This window comes from Rhinoraja longicauda, chromosome 37 (genome assembly GCF_053455715.1).
Source record: "Rhinoraja longicauda isolate Sanriku21f chromosome 37, sRhiLon1.1, whole genome shotgun sequence".
In the NCBI taxonomy this organism is placed as follows: Eukaryota; Metazoa; Chordata; class Chondrichthyes; order Rajiformes; family Arhynchobatidae; genus Rhinoraja; species Rhinoraja longicauda.
This window is the reverse complement of record NC_135989.1, coordinates 9,580,189-9,601,189: the sequence shown is the minus strand read 5'-3', so window position 1 is coordinate 9,601,189 and position 21,001 is coordinate 9,580,189. Positions and strand designations below refer to the sequence as shown.

Genomic DNA, 21,001 nt, shown 5'->3' with positions numbered 1-21,001 from the left:
CTGCACAGCAAGGGGAAACATCTGCCCTGCAGAAAGCTTGTCAAATCCTTGAAGAATGGTGAGTTATCATGGGATTTCTTATTTTTCTGTACTCTGGTTAACACAATCCCAGTCTACTCCATCTCTGCTCACACTACAAACCCTCTAAATCTGGAACCACTCTGGTGAATTCTCATTTCACTCTCTCAGTGGCAAATCCATTCCGTCTTGGGTAAAGAGACCCAAACTATACCTCTCCGTTATAATGAGACTTCCATCCTTTTTTCAATCATTTTGCAATAAAGCTAATGTAGTTTGCCTTTTCAATTGCTTGCTGCATCTGCACATTGACCTGTGATTTGAACACCCAAGCACCTTTGATAATCAACGTTTTCCAGTCTCTCTCCACTTAACAAATATTTCACATTTCTATTACACCTACCAAAGTACACTACAAGCTGCACACTTTCCAATAGTATATTATTGCCCACTTACCCAGCGTGTCTATTTCTCCTCTTCAAATCCTCTTTCTCCGTGATTGCAATATTCAACCTAATTTACTATCAACAAACTGATCCAGTTATGAAAAACTGGGGCCCAAGCGCCAATCCCTGCAGTACTTCACTATCACAGCTGACCAACCTGAGATCAATCCGTTTATTTCCACCCTTTGCTTTCATCCGATTACAAAATCTCTATCCATGTCAGTTCCTTACTTCCAATTCCCTGTTCTCGACCAACCTTATGTGTGAAATTTATTTAGTGACTAGACCAGGTGGACCCATTGGGCCCAAACCTCTCCTGCATTGGTGCAGCATCCTCTCCTCCCCCCTTCCCCTCCCCACTCCACCCCCTCCCCCTCCCCCCTACTCCATCCCCCTCAACCCCCCCTTATCCTCTCTCCTCCCTCCCTCCCGGCCTAGGAGATAGATTTAAACTTTAAAATGTGAATAACTTTAAAAATATGTCACCGATTTCAATGAAACTTCTTCCATTAGCACCAAAGGGACGACGGTGAGTAAGGCGGGCCTAAAATTGTCACGCTATCGTGTACCGTTTTGGCTGTGCTTCAGAAACAAACAAACAAGAGTTTTAATAAATAGATAATGTAATTCTCCCATCCCATTACTCTCAAGAATTACATTTCCTTCCTATTGCTGTTTAAATTTGCACATGAATCATTGTGAGGAAAATCACAATGTTGTGTACTTGTTCATCAGTAATGGTCTTGAATTCAGTGGCCCCATATACGCTGAGGAAAATCTTGACGTCCACAAACTTTTGTCATTTGAATCTTGACTTCAATGTAAATGTGAATTTTTGTGTGCGGATACTTGCAGAATAGGTAAGCCATTTTCTCCAGAAACTGAAGACTCCTTTGGAAACATAGTAGGGGTAGGAGCAGCAAATTATTTTAATCTCACAGTAAGATTCATGTGCTTTGGAAAACACAAAGTACTGGAGTAACTCAGCGGGTCAGGCAGCATTTCTGAACAACATTGATCGGTGAAGTTTTGGATCGGGACTCATGATATCCAGAGATGGTGCCTGACCCACAAAGACTAGCACTTTGTGTCTTCTTTTGTAAGCCAGCATCTGCAGCTCCTTGTTTCTTCATGTGCTTTGGTCTCGTAGGTGGCTCGCATCATCAATGTGTCCGCAGAACAGAAGAAGATGATGGGCGTGAGCTCAGGACTTGATCTGATTACATTGCCTCATGGACACCAGCTGAGGATGGACCTCTTGGATAGGTAATATACCAGCAATGGTCTCCTAATCTGAGGAAAGACATTCTTGCCATAGAAGTGGTACAGAGAAGGTTCACCAGATTGATTCCTGGGATGGCAGGACTTTCATATGAAGAAAGACTGGATAGACTCGACTTTTACTCGCTGGAATTTAGAAGATCGAGGGGGGATCTTATAGAAACTTACAAAATTCTTAAGGGGTTGGACAGGCTAGATGCAGGAAGATTGTTCCCGATGTTGGGGAAGTCCAGAACAAGGGGTCACAGTTTAAGGATAAGGGGGAAGTCTTTTAGGACCGAGATGAGAACGTTTTTTTTCACACAGAGAGTGGTGAATCTGTGGAATTCTCTGCCACAGAAGATAGTTGAGGCCAGTTCATTGGCTATATTTAAGAGGGAGTTAGATGTGGCCCTTGTGGCTTAAGGGATCAGGGGGTATGGAGAGAAGGCAGGTACGGGATACTGAGTTGGATGATCAGCCATGATCATATTGAATGGCGGTGCAGGCTCGAAGGGCCGAATGGCCTACTCCTGCACCTATTTTCTATGTTTCTATGTTTCTAAAACCAACATAAGCAACAAAGAGGTGCAAACTGCTTTAGCTTAGCAGTCAGTAACATCAGATACAGATTCTAATAGTTGAGTGTTGTGGGCAATTGATAAAGGAGCTATGACTGTTTTATAAAACAAAGAGAAACCAAAAGCAGCAGGCCAGACTGCATCTGCTGAGATTATTGCAGGTTAATGACTTTTTGTCCATAGATATCTTGCCACAAGATACAGATACAATCCTGGATGGAGTCGATGTGGAGAGGATGGTTCCGCTAGTGGGAAGAGCCTAGGAACAGAGGCCAGAGTTTCAGAATAAAAGGATGTACCTTTCAAAGGGAGATGAGGAGGAATTTCTTTAGTCACAGAGTGGTGAATTGGCCTGTGGAGGCTAGGTCAATGGATATTTTTAAGGTGGAGATTGATAGATTCTTGATTAGTACGGGTATCAGGGGTTATGGGGAGAAGGCAGGGGAATGGGGCTAAGCGGGAAAGATAGATCAGCCATGATTGAATGGTGGAGGAGACTTGATGTCGTCCCTTCCTACCCAAACCACACCATCCCCGGGCACTTTCCCCTGCAACCGCTCGAGATGCAACACCTGTCCCTTTACCTCCCCCCTCAACTCCATCCAAGGACCCAAACAGTCTTTCCAGGTGAGACAGAGGTTCACCTGCACCTCCTCCTCATCTATTGCATCCGCTGCTCCAGATGTCAACTTATTTACATCGGCGAAACCAAACGCAGACTTGGCGATCGCTTCGCTCAACACCTGCGCTCGGTCCGCATTAACCAATCTGATCTCCCGGTGGCTGAGCACTTCAACTCCCACTCCCATTCCCAGTCTGACCTTTCTGTCATGGGCCTCCTCCAGTGCCACCGTGAGTCCCACCGGACATTGGATGAACAGCACCTCATATTTCGCCTGGGCAGCTTGCAGCCCAGTGGTATGAACATTGACTTCTCCAACTTTAGATAGTTCCTCTGTCCCTCTCTTCCCCTCCCCCTTCCCAGATCTCCCACTGTCTTCCTGTCTCCACCTATATCCTTCCTTTGTCCCGCCCCCCCTGATATCAGTCTGAAGAAGGGTCTCGACCCGAAACGTCGGCCATTCCTTCTCTCCTGAGAGGCTGCCTGACCCGCTGAGTTACTCCAGCATTTTGTGAATACCTTCGATTTGTACCAGCATCTGCAGTTATTTTCTTACACTATAATTTATGAAGATTAATTAAAATATTCTTATTGACCTTCCCCTTTTGTTTTTATTCAGGCATCACCTAATAGCACTGGGTATTGCTGTGGACATCCTAGGTTGCACAGGGAGCGTTGGACAAAGATCTTCAGTACTGCATAAAGTTGTCCAAGTTGCAGTTGAGCTGAAAGATTCCATGGGAGATCTTTTTGCACTATCAGCAGTGATGAAAGCGTTGGAGCTGCCTCAGGTACTTGTGTTTTTACTCTCTCTTCTCCCACCTCTCGGGGTATTGTGAGTTTCTTTTCAAGTCTAACTCCCCCAAGGACTTGAGAATCGCAGCAGAGCATAATCTGCATCCTTCATATGTTCAGCAAAGTTAGAAATTGAATGACTAGAGTTTTACATTTCACAGAACGAGGCCATACTCTCTGCTGTGCCTAATCATGGTCTAATTAGCTTCTGTGTCCTACTTTTTCCCCATAACCCTGAAGATGTTTCCTTCTCATGTACATGCACGTCCTATTTGAATCGGATTTCACCACCTTTTTTCACCAACGCATTCCCCCCCCCATCACAATTAAATGCAGAAAAAAAATATTATTTTCTCCTCATCTAATTCTTTTGCTATTTTCAAGTTCTTGAACCCTCTGCTGGATTTTGATTCTTTCATTATTTGTAAGTCAAGGTGATTTAAGGATACAGAATTCGATCAACTGCATTTGTAGCAGTCCCCCGAGTGCAAATTTGGCTGAGTCTATTTTAAGGTATCACAAAATGCTGGAGTAACTCAGCGGGTCAGGCAGCATCTCTGGAGAGAAGGGATGGGTGACGTTTCGGGTCGAAATCCTTCTTCAGACTGATGAAAATTAATTTATTTTATAGTAATCGAGCAAGAAGCTAGAAAGCAGTGAAGACAGGTTTCCACAGGCAGCAAGAATTCACAAATCACTGACCGAAAGGGCAGTGAAAGCAGTTTCATTCGTAGCTTTCAGAGGTGGAATTGGATGAATATTTAGAGGGAAGAGATTTGCTGGGCTGTGGAAAAACAGGAAGGGAGTGAGTCTAATTTCACAGCTCTTCCAATGATCCAGCACAGGCATTATAAAACCAATTGTCTCTGCCTTGCTTAACTCCTATATGATTCTGTACACCTGGTAAATTCCTGGTGGACCTTAGTAATGTAACTATGCAGAGGTAACAGAATAAACCTGCAGTCTATTATATTACAACGTGAGCAATGTTCAGCATTTACACATCAACAATTGAGAGGTGATCATTTTCAGAAACAATTTCAACAACTTCATTTTTTTAAATTTGATTTTGATTTTTGATGACTGCTGTCCTTTTCATTATCATTATTTCTGAATGTATTTCGTGCTTAGGAATAGACTCTGGGCAGGCTCAGGAGGCACTTGAATACAGCGGGCAATGAAGCTGCCCATATCTGATATTCTCATACTGAACAGAAAATAGTGATTTTCACTATAGAAAATCAGTGCAAATTTTAACGAGGTTTTCCCATGCCCAATATATATAGGATTGCAAAGGTCAGATGGAGGTCCAATATTTTTTTTTAACTGGCAAAATCAGCTATCTTATTGCAGACCAGATATCAAACCATCATAGTTTGCTGTTGACTCTAGGATTAATCAGAATAGAAGACTATTCAACCCAAAATGCTGGAGTAACTCAGCAGGACAGGCAGCATCTCTGGAGAGAAGGAATGTGTGATGTTTCGGGTCAAGAAGAAAGGTCTCAACCCGAAATGTCATCCATTCCTTCTCTCCAGAGATGCTGCCTGACCCGCCGGGTTACTCCAGCATTTTGTGTCTACTTTTGATTTAAACCAGCATCTGCTATTCTTTCCTGCACACTATTCAACCCAAGCCAGTTCCAACATTCTCATTTTAGCTGCGGATTTCTCAGTAACCTTATCAACAATAATCTATCAATCTTGGTCATAAAAGCAACAGTTGGTTCATTGTTCACTGTCGTTTGGAAGAGGTAGTGCCAGTTTCTACTGCACTGTGTGAAGAAATGTTTTTTGATTTCACTCTTATACAATCAAGCTTCCATTTTAAGATTGTTTTAGATTTCCCCACCAGGCTAAATTATCTTATCTCTATTCACCCTTTCAAATCTCCAAACATTTTAAACGACGTCAAAATAAGCCTAATGACTTAGTGAAAAAGTACATGCTTGGGATACAAGTTGGTTGTGATATAATTTGAGTGTAGGCTGTGTAACATTTGCTTGAATTCATCTGTTTAGAAGATTGAGGGGTTGATCTAGTTATCTTCATTGGATTTCCTACAGTCTTCTCAGTTTAAAGAAACACCAGACCATATTACACAAAATTAACCAACCCATTCTAATCACATAATAGTCCGAACAGTTTCATTCTGTGACCCGACACTGCGATCCCTCTTAGTCCAATATATTCTTTGAAGTGCCGTAGGCAAAAACTGATGGTATTTGATCAAGGCTGTGGCCCCAAAGCAGAAGCGCCCACATCGCGAGGCTGAAAACTGGAAGTGGCCTGAGTTGATTCAGCTACCACCATCATCTGTTGTACAAGTGATGGCCCCCACTGACTGTCGCCGGAAGCTTGCCCCCTTTTCAGGACGGACGATGACAGCGATGTCAACATTTGAAACATGGATGATGGACACGAAAGAAGAAGTTCAAGGCTTTGAACAATTCAAGCAACACTTTCCTTCCCTTTGAATTCCCTCTGAATTCCCTCCCCACCTCCAACTCCAAACTAATGGGTGGAAGTAATTATAATTTTGTTCCATGACCTTACTGTATTCAGACAGTCCACCAGTAATCCAGAGACCTAGATTAACAATCCAGTGATATGAATTCAAATCCCACAAAGTGCTGGAGTAACTCGGCGGGTCAGGCAGCATCTCGAGAGGGAAGGAATGGGTGACGTTTCGGGTCGAGACCCTTCTTTGTGTATCGTGCACATCGTGTATGTGACAAATAAACTTGACTTGACTTGACTTGACTTCAGAATTAAAATCCCACAGTGACTGCTATGGAATTTACAGTTCGGTTAAAGAACTGGATTTTTTTCTTAAATTGGAATTTACAATCATGACCACAAAAATGACAGAATTTTAAAAAGCCCTTTATGGGAGAGAGCCCATCCTTACTCAGACTGGTCAACATGTGGCCAACTCCACAGTGATTTAGTACAGCACTCAGTTCAAAAGCATTTATGGGTGGTAGTTTTGGCAGTGACACTCACATCCTGAACAAATGAAGTAAAGGCATTGAAATGTTAACAATGTATTAATGTGTCATTTGGAGGTTGGGAAAGACTTCATAGAAAGTAGAAACTATTCAAAATAAAATCTCCAAATACTACAATTTAATAGGAGCTCCCACAACAATCTCTCCACGTAATGTAGAGAGTTAAGGAAAGTTACATAATTCAGAGTTTCCCAATAAAACCAGTTCTGGTCATTTACGACTCTGCTGGGTCTGGAGATGGCTGCGAAGGATAGTTAATCTATACTGGCTTCTTATGCTGGCAGCCTTTGCAATGGCCATGTCAACCACATGAAAACCTGGGAACTAAACCTCCACACTGTTGCTCGGAAATTGTTCAACTCCAGAAATAGAGTAACGGGGAGTTAGAAAAATTCCACTGTTGATGTCGGGTTTTTTTTCTTCCCCTCTCAGATTGTGCGTCTAGAGCATACGTGGAGGACTCTGCGCAGAAATTACACAGAGAGTGCTATCAAGTTCGAAAAGGAACTCAAACCTTTCTTCAAATCCTTGAATGAGGGAAAAAGTAGGTATACATTTTCTCGAAGTTAGACACAAAATGCGGGAGTAACTCAGCGGGACACCGTCTGAAGAAGGGACCCTGTGTGTCGGAAGGAACTGCAGATGCTGTGTATAGACACAAAATGGTGGAGTAACTCAGTGGAGCAGGCAGCATCTCTGGAGAGAAGGAATGGGTGACGTTTTGGGTCGAGACCCTTCTTCAGACTGAGGAAGGTCTGAACAGACTGATCAGTCTGAAGAAGGGTCTCGACCCGAAACGTCACCCATTCCTTCTCTCCAGAGATGCTGCCTGACCCACTGAGTTACTCCTGCATTTTGTGTCTCTCTTTGGTTTAAACCAGCATCTGCAGTTCCTTCCTGTACTATACATTTTCTAGAAATAGTTAATCGGTGATGTGGGCCTTTGACCAGATGAGGGCAGAATTAAATGAGCATTTTCAGAACAAAATATCCACCCAAAAAATTAACAATAGGCGTTTTCTTTTAAAGTTATCTTCAAACGTGCTCCAAGGCCTCAGTATTCATACACTTCTGTAATTCCATGTACCTGCTGAACAGTAAACCCTGCAGCTGGAAGGACTGGTATCTGTGGTAGTTAACTCAGTCTCGTGATTAACTGAACAAATCTTATCAGTTTGGATAATTGGTATAAATGAGAAGAAATCATGTGCATTCCTACGGCAAGCACATCATTTAACGCTTTCAGTAGCTTCAGGTCGGATAGTCATTTACAACGAAAAAAAGAATAAGGTACAGTCTGTTACTGAATGGTGTGCAGAGACATGGAGATCTAGGATTCATAGAACGCAGAACAGTACAGCAGAGGAACAGGCCTTTCAGCCCACAATGTTTGTGGTGAACACGATGTGAAATGATGTGGCACGGTGGCGCAGCGGTAGAGTTGCTGCCTTACAGCGAATGCAGCGCCGGAGACTCAGGTTCGATCCTGACTACGGGGCGCTGTCTGTACGGAGTTTGTACGTTCTCCCCGTGACATGCGTGGGTTTTCTCCGAGATCTTCGGTTTCCTCCCACACTCCTAAGACGTACAGGTATGTAGGTTAATTGGCTGGGCAAATGTAAAAATTGTCCCTAGTGGGTGTAGGATAGTGTTAGTGTGCGGAGATCGCTGGGCGGCGCGAACCCGGTGGGCCGAAGGGCCTGTTTCTGCGCTGTATCTCTAAATCTAAAATTAAACTAATCCCTTCTGTCTACACATGATCCGTTTCCATCCTGATTCATGTGCCAAGGTAAAAGCTTCTTAAACACCAATTTCATATCTGGCTTCCATCACCATCCCTGGCAGTGCCTTCCAGGCACCGACCAATTTCCGTGTTAAAAAAAATTTAACCTATATAAATACATAATGGGGGGAAAGGGTGACTGGAGAGAGAGAGAGTGGGACCCCACATGAATCAAAGCAGCCACCTCTGCATAGAGCCACAGGAGAAAGGCAAGGTCCTCAATGAGTATTTCTCCTCTGTATTTACCGAGGAGAAAGACAGGAAGACGGAGGAACTTGGGGCGGTCAATGGAAGTATCTTCAGAGCAGTCAGTGTTATGGTCGAAGAGGTGCTGAAGGTACTATCGTGTATGAAGGTAGACAAATCTCCAGGGCCAAAGACGTACAGGTATGTAGGTTAATTGGCTGGGTAAATGTAAAAATTGTCCCTAGTGGGGTGTAGGATAGTGTTAATGTACGGGGATCGCTGGGCGGCACGGACTTGGAGGGCCGAAAAGGCCTGTTTCCGGCTGTATATATATGATATGATGATATGTATCTGAGGGCATTGTGGGGAAACCAGAGAGGTAATAGCTGGAGCCCCAGTTGAAATTTACGAGTCGTCTTTAAACACAGGAGAGGTGCCAGAAGACTGGAGGGTGGCAAATGTTTTGCCTTTATTTAAGAAGGGCAGCAGGGAAAATGCTGGGAACTAAATGCCAGTGTGCTTAACATCTGTAGTTGGAAAGTTACTGGAGGGTATTCTGAGGGAAAGGATCTGTTTGGTTTTGTTTGGTAACACTCCTAGAAGGAAAAAAGTACATCAGAGGAACGGGTCCTTCGACCCACAATGTCCATGCCGAACACGGTGCCAAGATAAACTAATCTCATTTGCCCGCGCATGATCCATATTCCTCCATTTCTTGCACATCCATGTGCCTATCTAAAAGCTTCTTAAACGCCACTTAAGGATAGCGGAGTCAGGGGGTATGGGGAGAAGGCAGGAACGGGGTACTGATTGAGAATGATCAGCCATGATGATCACATTGAATGGCGGTGCTGGCTCGAAGGGCCGAATGGCCTCCTCCTGCACCTATTGTCTATTGTCACTCCCGTATCTGCCAACACCACACTCCAAATATTGTGGGACATTTATACTACATTAATGATGTTATACAAATTAAAGTGATTTTGACGTGAGAAATTCTGAAGGCGTTATTTTTCAACATAGGCGAGCTTCCTCTGCAATGTACGACCATTCCGCACATTTTGCCTATTATCAGGCTAATGGAGACCCGTTCTGTGTCTGATTTTATGGAAACCTGGGATAACATTGACTTGGAGTGTGGATTCTTGTTAAAAATGCTGGAAGCAGCTCGCATTGTGACAATGAACATTGCAATGTACAGAGCCAACGCTGAAGCCAAGCTGAAAGGTAGGTTCCTCTTCCCAAGGTACATTATCTAACATGATTAATGTTAAATCCAGTGTTTCCTTTCAGTCCCAGGATTGATCCCAGGTCTGGTATCTCAGCTGTACGTTCGTAAGTAGTGTTCTTGCCTCTGCCAGTAAGTCGTGGGTTCAAGGTCCATCTAGATCCTAACTGACACTCCCGACGGAATACTGAAGGAATGTTGTACACAGAGATACAATCTTTCAGATTAAACATTAAAGCAGGGCCCCTCTCTACTCTTTCAGCTGGATATAAAAGATACCATAGCTATGTTTTGAAGAGTTATTTATTCTGGGTAGATGTTATGTCATATAATCAGGGCCATACAGCTCAAAAACAAGCCCTTCGGCCCATGCATGAAGTACCCATCTGTACTGGCCCAATTTAGCAGCACTTGCATTGTAGCCTTCTATGCCTTGGTGATTCTAGGAGCACCGGACAAAACCCACACAGGTCACAGCGAGAACGTATTAGACTCTATTCAGACAGCATCCATAGTCAGGATCAAACGCGGGTCTCTGTAAGACAGCAACTCCACCGCTGTGCCACCGTGCCATCTCTTCCCTGATAGTTTTGTACACTATCAGGTTACCCCCCCCCACCTCCCCTCAGCCTTCTCCATTCCAAAGAAAACAAAGGTGGCCAATGTGGTCTCTCCTCCTAGCTGAAAAGCAGTCAGGAGGAGAGACTACATTCTCAGCAACATCTTCCCATAAATGGCGATCAGAACTGTACACTGTACTGCAGCGGTTGCCTGACTAATATTATATATTGCCCATTGTTATATTATACAAGTCTGAAGAAGAGTCTCGACCCGAAACGTCACCCATTCCTTCTCTCCAGATATGCTGCCTGTCCCGCTGAGTTACTCCAGCTTCTTGTGTCCATCTTCTAATATTCTGCAAACTTGTACCATAACCTCCTTGCTGTTATATTCCCTCAAAAATCCTGGGAGAACATATGGTATTACGAGCATCAATTACAAAAATAATCTTCCAACACACTATATTACAAAGCTAATTTTGGATCCAATTTACCAACTTGCCCTGGAGCCCATGGCTGCTTTGTTTATTTTCTCACACAAGCCCTTGCAAAGGCCTAACTGAAGCGATATGATACTTTGGAATTAAGTATTGAGATAGATCTATTGCATAGCAACACAAACAATTTCTCAGCGTACCACACTATTCTCCACGCTATCAACAACACTAAAATTCATATCATCTGCAAACTGACTAATCATACATTCACATTCAAAGTGTTATTATATATAATATAAAGTGTTAGCAGCTTCCATGGGCTACAATATGGTAAAATGTTTCACATGTGGGTGAACAAAATTCAATAGTGGCACATGTAGAAAGATATCACAGATGACCAAAAGCTTGGTCAAAGGGGGTTAATTCTAAAGGAAGAATTGGAGAGAGAGAGTTTTAGGGAGGGAAATAATTGTGGAGGTTTGTGCCTTGGGCAGTGAGTGCATAATCACCAAGAGTATTGGGGGATGATCCAAAGACCAGATCTAGAGGACCATGAGAAATCTTGGGGTGGCACTGTGGCACTGTGGTAGAGTTGCTGCCTTACAGGTCCAGAGACCCAGGTTCAATCCTGACAATGGGTGCTGTCTGTTAGGAGTTTGTACATTCTCCCTGTGACTGTGTGGGTTTTCTCCGGGTGCTCTGGTTTCCTCCCCCATTCCAAAGATGTACAGATTTGTAGGATAATTGGCTTTCGATAAATTTGTAAAATGTCCCTGGTGCCTAAGATAGATCTAGCATATGGGGTGATCGGCTGGCTGGCGTGGACTCGGTGGGCCGAAGGGCCTGTTTCTGCGCTGTATCTAAAGTAAAAAAATCTTTCAAAGCTGGTAAGGATGAAGAAGATGACAGAGATTGGAGTAGCTTTGGTTCCATGCATTTTACATATTTAGGAAAATACTAAAAAAATGACAAACAATTGCTTGCATGGCTGAACCTTCATGAAACAACATTCACTCTGACACAACCTCCCATTTATTATGGGCTATATGCGCCTGATGAGAACCAAACATTACAATGTACCCAGGAAAGAAGGAATGGGTGACGTTTCAGGTCGAGACCCTTCTTCAGACTGAAGAAGGGTCTCGACCCGAAAGGTCACCCATTCCTTCTCTTCAGAGATGCCGCCTGTCCCGCTGAGTTACTCCAGCATTTTGTGCCTATCTTCGGTTTAAACCAACATCTGCAGTTCCTTCCGACGCATTACAATGCGCCCTCTGTCTATCACATCTGATGAATCTCTGGGGATTGCCCAGCATGTCCAGCATTTCATAGCCACAAGGATATAGCAGAGGAAGTGAGAGTGTCAGATGGGTCAAGAGGCTGCTTTCCTGTGAGGCTGGAACTGGGGTTGATGTGTTACAGATTTCAGAGAGACCTGTGAATGCTCAGCCAGCTCACCGACTGCAAACAGAGGCCTGGAAACAAAAAATGTTCAAACGTACAGACGTACAACATGAAGGCTCGCAGGTCACACTCTCTGCCAATCTCTTTCTCACTTCCACATCGCATGCTTTTGCTTTCAATTAGTCTCGTCCTCTTTCTCATTCTCCCTCCCATATGTACTCCTTCTCATTTGGAAACCCAGAGGTGTCATAAAGCAAATAATCCAGTCATGAACAGTTCAAATTCATTCTTCAAATGTGCAGTTCGATTTCAATTTCAAAATCCCTTTTAAAATGAGAAATGCTTGTTTAATTTTGTCATCTCAGAATCAGAATCAGAATCAGAATTACCTTTATTGTCATCCAAAAAACCCACGTCTTTTGGGCGAGATTTCGTCACCCACAGTCCAACAATAAGAGCAATAAAATAAGTAATTACACACACAACCACAAACCAACACAAAACGAAAAAAGAAACATCCATCACAGTGAGTCTCCTCCAGTCCCCTCCTCACTGTGATCATCCTCTGACATAAGAATTAGAAACCAAAACCTGGGCACAACTACATTTGTCATGGGTCAATCTTAGGTCAAAATGAGAGTGGAGAGGTACAAGTCCTGTGCCCACCCATCTCTTCCACCAACCCTCATCCTGATGCCTCTCCACTGATGACAAGCTGCCTTTAATCATACTAATCCAAGACAGCACTGCTTGGAAACTACGGATCACAGCGCTCTGAGAGATTGTCCTAATTTTAGCTCTCCCAGGTATCACATCGAGGCCATGTCAGGATGTTTGACAAGATAGCAGTTTTGTAACTAAGCAGAGGATGAAAACAGAAACCTGACCCATTTGCCGAGGCTCGTTTCTGTTGTCCCCGCACAGCATGGGACTGAGTAAGGATCTAAAGAATAGTCTCGGTGTAGTTCCTGCTCTGAGTTTAACTACTTCAGCTCAGCTGGACAGTGCCACAGGCACTGAGGTTAGACTCATTGTCCCCGAGTTCAAAGAAGCAATAAGACAAATAAGCCGAGATTCTTGCTTCAGATCACAACAAAGTAAATCCTACTGAAGGTGCATCTCTGTTCAAGAAGATTAAACAATATGGTATTGCGTGTTAATTCAAAAGCCACTTTTGTTTGAATCTCTAAATTGGAGATTGAGCAACTTTATAAAATGTAATGGAACGTTAGTAACTATCTTCGGGGAAGAAAGGCAGTAAATTGGAAAGATACGCTTATTGGAATCCTTATCTTGATCACAAAAATAAGAGTTTGTGTTCACACAATGTCTTTAAAATGGTCAATTGGCTGGGAGCTTTACAAAGTTAAATTTGACACCAAACTCCAAACATATGACTAAAAGCCTAGTTGAAGAGAGATTTTACATAGGAAGCATTAAGAAAAAGATGGGAAGCTCAGTATGAGAAATGTTTGCCTTGTAGCTGAAGGCACAACAGCCAATGATGGAAAAAAGTGCATTAAAACATTCTTGAATAGTACAGTTGTCAGGGATTACGGGCAGGAGAATGGGGTTAGGAGAAAGAGAAAGATCAGCCATGATTGAATGACGGCATAGACTTGATGGGCCGAATGGATTAATTCTACTCCTATTCCTTATGATTAGCAAGAAATTGGAAATAGTTGAGCACTGAGATTTCAAAGTTATTTCATAGAGAAGTGTTTCTGCCAACTTAAATTCAACAACATAATGATTAAATTCTGGTTCTCCTCCTAACAACACGACTTCAGCGATTGGGTATTATTTCTTTTCCAGATTTTCATGTCAAAGAAGAATTGTTGGAGGCCTTCAAGACAGAATTTGCTCTGAGATTGTTCTGGGGACCTAATGCAACTGTAATTGCTCGCAACGATAGATATGAGAAATTTGATCAAATTCTTAGTGCCTTGTCACGGAAACTGGAGCCTCTGGGCCCTTCAGAGCTTTAGATGGGCAGGGCAGACATCCCTCAGGAGGAGCGGCCATTATGAAAAACGTACCACAGGTGAAGATCTCCTAATGTTAATTGACTCATGATTTAACAAAGTGCATAAAATGAGTTAAGTGTTTTGTCCCACAGATGGGTAATGTCTTGTTCTTCAGTGCATGGATCTCCTTCAGTGTGGAAAGTATTACTTTCTGACGGAGGAAAGCTTGCTTCTTTGACAGTACCTTCCAAACTCCACATCCTCTAGCACTAAGGAAATCAAGGCCAGCAGTAAGGGAACACCATCACATCCATAGGCCGCGGGATTTTCTCCGCCCGGCGGGGGCTTCAATGTCAGGAGCCCCGACCGCCCTGATGTGGCAACTTCAACAGCCTGACCGCGGGAGAAGACGGCAGGGAAGAGAAAAATACATTCTGGCCTTCCATCACAGTGAGGAGGTGACTGGAGGAGACTCACTGTGATGGATGTTTCTTTTGTTTGGTGTTGGTTTATGATTGTATGCGTTATTGCATTTTTATTGATTATTCTTATTAGTCTTATTGTTGAACTGCGGGTAATTTTTCATTTCACTGCACATTTATGTGTATGTGACAAATAAATTGACTATTGACTATGTCTCACACTGGGTGCATATCTGGATATACAATCTGGATAGATATTTCTGAAGTTCCTTCAGGTTCACTGAGTCAAAATCCAGGAACTCTCTCTCTCAATAATGCTCTGGGAGCACTCTGTGGACATGGATTACAACAGTTCGAGAAAGTGACTCGTTTTCGCCATGTAAACAGCAGTTGGAGATGAACAATAAACGCTGCTCTCGCCAGCAGCAACAACATCTGAGGAATTATTTTCGTCTTAAATCCATTCAGATTCTACAGTTTGCCCGTAGAGAGATAGCTGGTGCTATAATGTCATTCTATACCAATGGGAAATAAATTTTACCAACAATGGTTTAATTTTATGGTGCCAGGAATCAAATGAATTGCAGCAGAGGAGTTACTTTACACTGGCAGCACTGAGCTATTCTGAAGAACGGACCGTCCGAGAATGGAATGAATGGATGGTCAAACATTTCACCCACTTGTTTGTTGCGCTTGATATCAGATTGAGCCACGATATTCAGTGCCACCGAGCACCCCCTCTATTTTGTCAAGGTGCTTCAATGATGATGATGCCTTGCTGAAATCAGTCTGAAGAAGGGTCTCGACCCGGAATGTCACCCACTCCTTCCCTCCTGAGATGCTGCCCGACCTGCTGAGTTACTCCAGCATTTTGTGAATTAAATACCTTCGATTTGTACCAGCATCTGCTGTTATTTTCTTACACTGCCTTACTGAAAAGCTTGCTTCTTTTTCTCCCTCCTCTGACTCCTCCCCCGAGATTATTTACATGGAGAACATCACACTGTAGACCACTTTAACTACAATGGTTACTATAAAGGCGATGCATTTCAGGGGTATTGAAAGCCGATGGATGGGCAACACACCACCATTCGGATCTGCCACCATTGCCATCCGCTCTCGTTAAACACATTTATAGTTTCAATATGCATCAAATTGGTTTTAGTCTTTATAACACCAAATAATTGTGATGCCTTAAAGCCGATGCCTTAAGTCATTTGGCAGGAGGGAGCTGGCCATGAACTTGAAAATGAAACTTTATGGGCCTTTAGGTGGACACAAAATGCTGGAGTAACTCAGCGGGACAGGCAGCATCCCTGGAGAGAAGGAATGGGTGACGTTTCGGGTCGAGACCCTTCTTCAGACTGATGATGTTTCGGGACGAGACCCTTCTTCAGAGTGATGAAGACTTTATGGGCCTTTAGGTTTCTGGCCTGGGTTTTGGTGGTTATTTTCAGTCTGTTTCTCACTTCCTAAGACCATTACATCATTCTACAGCTGTGTGGGACGTTTCATCTCACAGACTTCTCCATAGCTTTCAGTCCCAAAGTCAAAATTCCCAACCAAATCAAAGAAGGTAATGAGAATTTCGCTCATAAAAATAAAGTGCAATTAAAGAGAGAAACTGCTGATATGTTCGAGACCTTTCCCATCTCCCAGGAACTGAAATTGTTTAGGCACTGAATGAATGAATGAATGAATTCTTTATTGTCACATGTGACAAATCACAGTGAAATTCCTTGTTTTGCATACCACAGGTATGTCAAGATATTTATTCACAAAATATTGGAGTAACTCAGCAGGTCAGGCAGCATCTCGGGAGAGAAGGAATGGGTGACGTTTCGGGTCGAGACCCTTCTTCAGACTGATGTCAGGGGGGCGGGACAAAGGAAGGATATAGGTGGAGACAGGAAGATAGAGGGAGATCTGGGAAGGGGGGAGGGGAAGAGAGGGACAGAGGAACTATCTAAAGTTTGAGAAGTCTATGTTCATACCACTGGGCTGCAATATGAGGTGCTGTTTCTCCAATTTCCGGTGGGCCTCACTATGGCACTGGAGGAGGCCCATGGCAGAAAGGTCAGACTGGGAATGGGAGGGGGAGTTGAAGTGCTCGGCCACCAGCAGATCAGTTTGGTTAACGCGGACCGAGCGCAGGTGTTGAGCGAAGCGATCGCCGAGCCTGCGTTTGGTTTCGCCGATGTAAATAAGTTGACATCTGGAGCAGCGGATGCAATAGATGACGTTGGAGGAGGTGCAGGTGAACCTTTGTCTCACCTGGAAAGACTAAAGGTATGCCAAGAGTCGCCACCTAAAGGGCGCAGACAAAGTTATAAAGAATCCCGCGCCAGGTCCTCCTTTGCTCCCCCCCCAAGGCGGTTCCCCCTCGTTGGGTCCTCCTTGTTCTCTTGATACTGTTTGTATCAAGCCCAGTTGAAGAGACCATTGCACTAGTACAGACACCAGGAACATGAGTGAATTACTTGCACAGAGTGAGCCTCCTCCTAATGGTGGCTAGGGTGGAACGAATGGAGAAAATCAGGAAAAAAATACAATGCAGATGCTGGAAATCTGAGGAAAAAAACAGAAAATTCTGGAAACACTCAGTACATCAGGGATGGAAAATGGAGATAATGTTTCAGGAGGAAGACCTTTCATCTTCAGGTTGGTTGGTGTTCAGGCAAACATGCAAAGTTGCCTTTATTACGTTTCACGATGACTGAGACATCATAGTTCTTACTCAAGCTATTTAGGAAGTAACAGAGTAGATCGCAATTCTGATCTCAAACTATGGCAAGTTGATCGAACTGGCACCAAGATTTTCTGTAAAGGTTTGTCTGAACTGCATTATAAATCCTGTAAATATATTTGGTTTCTTTTTAGCACAAGGATGATCCCATTATGCAGAGATCAAGACTGAATCCACAAGGCCTTCATATTTCAGTTATTAAGTCCTATAGATTTTCTGTTTGAGATCATTATTGTTACTGAAAATACTCAATCTTGTTTTCCCACTACAGTTGCAATTAGTAATTCACCTGCAGCAATTATTAAAGCAAGTCTATCCAAGTTCAACAGGACCCAACCGTGAGTGTGGGTTTGGGTTCAATCTATGTCCCACCAAAACAAGTGTTGGGATGGGTCAGGATCAGTCTGAAGAAGGGTCTCGACCCGAAACATCACCCATTCCTTCTCTCCCGAGATGCTGCCTGACCTGCTGAGTTACTCCAGCATTTTGTGTCTACCTTGGGATGGATCAGATTGGTTATACTGTGCTAGCACACGTCTGTACTCCATCCAAGTCATTTTGACCTCTTGTCATCCATACTAGTTGGACAGTCAACCAGGGAATGCATGGAGTCATAGAATCATGCAGCATGGAAACAGGCCCTTCAACCCAACTCATCCATGTCGACCAAGATCTAATCTAGTCCCATTTGGCTGCATTTGGCCCACATCCCTTTAAACCTCCTATCCATGTACCAGTCCAAGTATCCTTTAAATGCATGAAGAACTTGACCCAGAATGGAGGAGCATCTGAGTAAGTTGCTCCTCCATTCTGGAGTTGACCTTAGTACCGCTGTCGGGGACTGGACAGGGAACAGTGTTCAAGATCAGGAAGCACTTCCCCAGTTTGAAATAAGGATGTCTGCAAGGTGCCTCAGGGTGAAGTTAGGTTGGATGTGAGAGGAAGGCAGGGCTTGGGCTTGGGCTCAGGCTCAGGTTAGGTTGGATATGAGAGGAAGGCAGGGTCTTGGGCTTGGGCTTGGGCTCAGGTTAGGTTGGATATGAGAGGAAGGCCGGGGCTTGGGCTTGGGCTCAGGTTAGGTTGGATATGAGAGGAAGGCCGGGGCTTGGGCTTGGGCTCAGGTTGCCTGTGGTCATATCAAGTTTTCGCTTCATACCTGAGCAAACCTCCAGATGTAAACACACCTCACATGCAGTCCTAACACATCCAGTGCCTGAAAGCCTTTAACCTTTGCCATGTCTGAGACCCTCTAGGTCACAGGCTGCAGCTACAACAACTTCCACAGTGAAACTTAACAACCCGGGCAAATCAATAGTTTCCAGGCCTGGCTGCTGTGAGCAGCACTTCATGAGTGGGGACTCAGCAGACTCTCAAGCACTGGAAATTACTTGCTTTTAAACACATTAACCTTTGTTTTTTCCACTCCCCACAAATTTCTACATTCCCTCATGACAAATCTTATTCTCGTCAGAACGACTGCAGCTAAATAATAACACTGGGAATGAAATGTATCTCAGTTCGACGTTGCTAAACACAGGAGAATATCAGTCGTCAAGCATTTGATGTCATTACAGTCGGTGCATTTTCCATATGTGAACCCAACAGCTTAGAGACTGCACAGCAGTAGTGAATTCATAAGGACTGTCGTGGTGCCAAATTTAAAATTTCAGTATAATCACAAAAATGTCATCCATGTAAACAGGGTGGCACGGTGGCGCAGCGGTAGAGTTGCTGGCTTATAGCGACCTGAGATCGATCCTGTCTATGGGTGCAGTCTGTATGGAGTTTGTATGTTCTCTCAATAGACAATAGGTGCAGGAGGAGGCCACTCGGCCCTTCGAGCCAGCACCGCCATTCAATGTGATCATGGATGATCATTCTCAATCAGTACCCCGTTCCTGGCTTCTCCCCATACCCCCTGACTCCGCTATCCTTAACAGCTCTATCTAGCTCTCTCTTGAATGCATTCAGAGAATTGGCCTCCACTGCCTTCTGAGTCAGAGAATTCCACAGATTCACAACTCTCTGACTGAAAATGTTTTTCTTCATCTCAGTTCTAAATGGGCTACCCCTTAGTCTTAAACTGTGGCCCCTGGTTCTGGACTCCCCCAACATTGGGAACATGTTTCCTGCCTCTAACGTGTCCAACCCCTTAATAATCTTATACGTTTCGATAAGATCACCTCTCATCCTTCTAAATTCCAGTGTCCTGCGTGGGGTTTCTCCGGGTAGCTCCGGTGTCCACTTCAAAGACGTACAGGTGTGTAGGCTAACTGGCTTGGTACAGATGTAAAATCTTCCCAGTGCATGTAGAATAGTGTTTGTCTATGGGGTAATCGCTAGTCGGTGTAAAGTCAGTGGGCCGAAGGGCCTGTTTCTACCATGTATCTCTAAAACTAAAAAAACTAAATTGTCCCGAGTGTGTGTAGGATAGTGTTAGTGTGCGAGGATCGTTGGTCAGCACGGACTCGGCAGGCTGAAGGGCTTGTTTCCACGCTGTATTTCTAAACTAAACTAAACTAAACCTGTGTAGAAGGTTTCTTATGTTTTAGTCAGGCTTAATGTTCCCATCCTACTGAGTGTTCCGTGGGGAGTTTCCTTCCCTGCTGACTTCCCCATGATGTGGGACCTCGCTGGATGAATGGGCTGCCAGTGGGCATCCGTTAAAACAGCAGAGCAGACGCCAGAGGATCGGATCCTTCAGCCTGCGAGCGATAAAATCAAAAAGGCATGTGAGAAAACAAGCAGCAATCTGGAGCCCCACAGTAATTTTCATAAATTACGAGACACTCCAGATCAACTCCGGAGAGTTGTCAACTTTTCCCAGCACAATTTTCTCTTGCCTTTGCACTGGCCCTTCACTGAGTAAACAAGCTGTCTCTGTAATGAGAGGTTTTGCCAATGGAAAAAAAAAAGAAAATTCATGTCCAATCTGCATAAACAAAAAAAAATTACAGTACTTTATATCAAAGGACCTTCACACAATGCCATTAGCTGCATCTCTTATTAATCATCGACATTATGATATGATTGTTTCTTCATATGACTTAACATTTCTTTGAAATCTACCCAAGTCAATCAAGTATCAAGGGTTTTAACTCCTTACCAAAAAGACAGCCTCACTAAATTCTGCAGTGAGAAAGTGACCATAAAATGTTGAGAAATAGTCCAAACATTATTACTTCAAAGATATCAAGCAACAAACAGTTGTAGAGCCAGAAGCTCGCAGACTTCATTGACAAAGCACAGAGAGAAGGCATTCAGTCGATGGTGTCTATGCCAGTCCTTTGAAAGATCGGCCAGACTTCATTCACCCCCACCCACTGTTTCAGTAAGTCTATCTTCCAATTCTTGTAAAACTCTCATCAAAACATGTTTATAGAATTCGTTTCCAGCTCCTTTTCAGGACAACTCTGTGCAAAAAAATAAACTCTTCACCTCCCCTCTGGGCTCATGGCCAATGTTTTTAAATGCGTTCAGACGTGACCAATTCAAGGGAGGTTAAACAAAATGTTGGAAAAGCCTGGGGAATTTGT

General features: G+C 43.7%; 1 protein-coding gene across 1 annotated transcript in view; it reads left to right on the top strand.

Annotated features, from left to right (window-relative positions):
* The window catches only part of sh2d3a (SH2 domain containing 3A), a 55,926-nt gene extending 41,061 nt beyond the window's left edge, over positions 1-14,865 (top strand). The window contains exons 6-10 of the mRNA XM_078429232.1: positions 1,615-1,730; positions 3,547-3,718; positions 7,165-7,276; positions 9,725-9,928; positions 14,146-14,865. Of these exons, the coding sequence (XP_078285358.1) occupies positions 1,615-1,730; positions 3,547-3,718; positions 7,165-7,276; positions 9,725-9,928; positions 14,146-14,318 (777 nt within the window). The 3' untranslated portion in view covers positions 14,319-14,865. The remainder of the gene's footprint in view (positions 1-1,614; positions 1,731-3,546; positions 3,719-7,164; positions 7,277-9,724; positions 9,929-14,145) is intronic.
* The last annotated feature ends 6,136 nt before the right edge of the window (positions 14,866-21,001 follow it).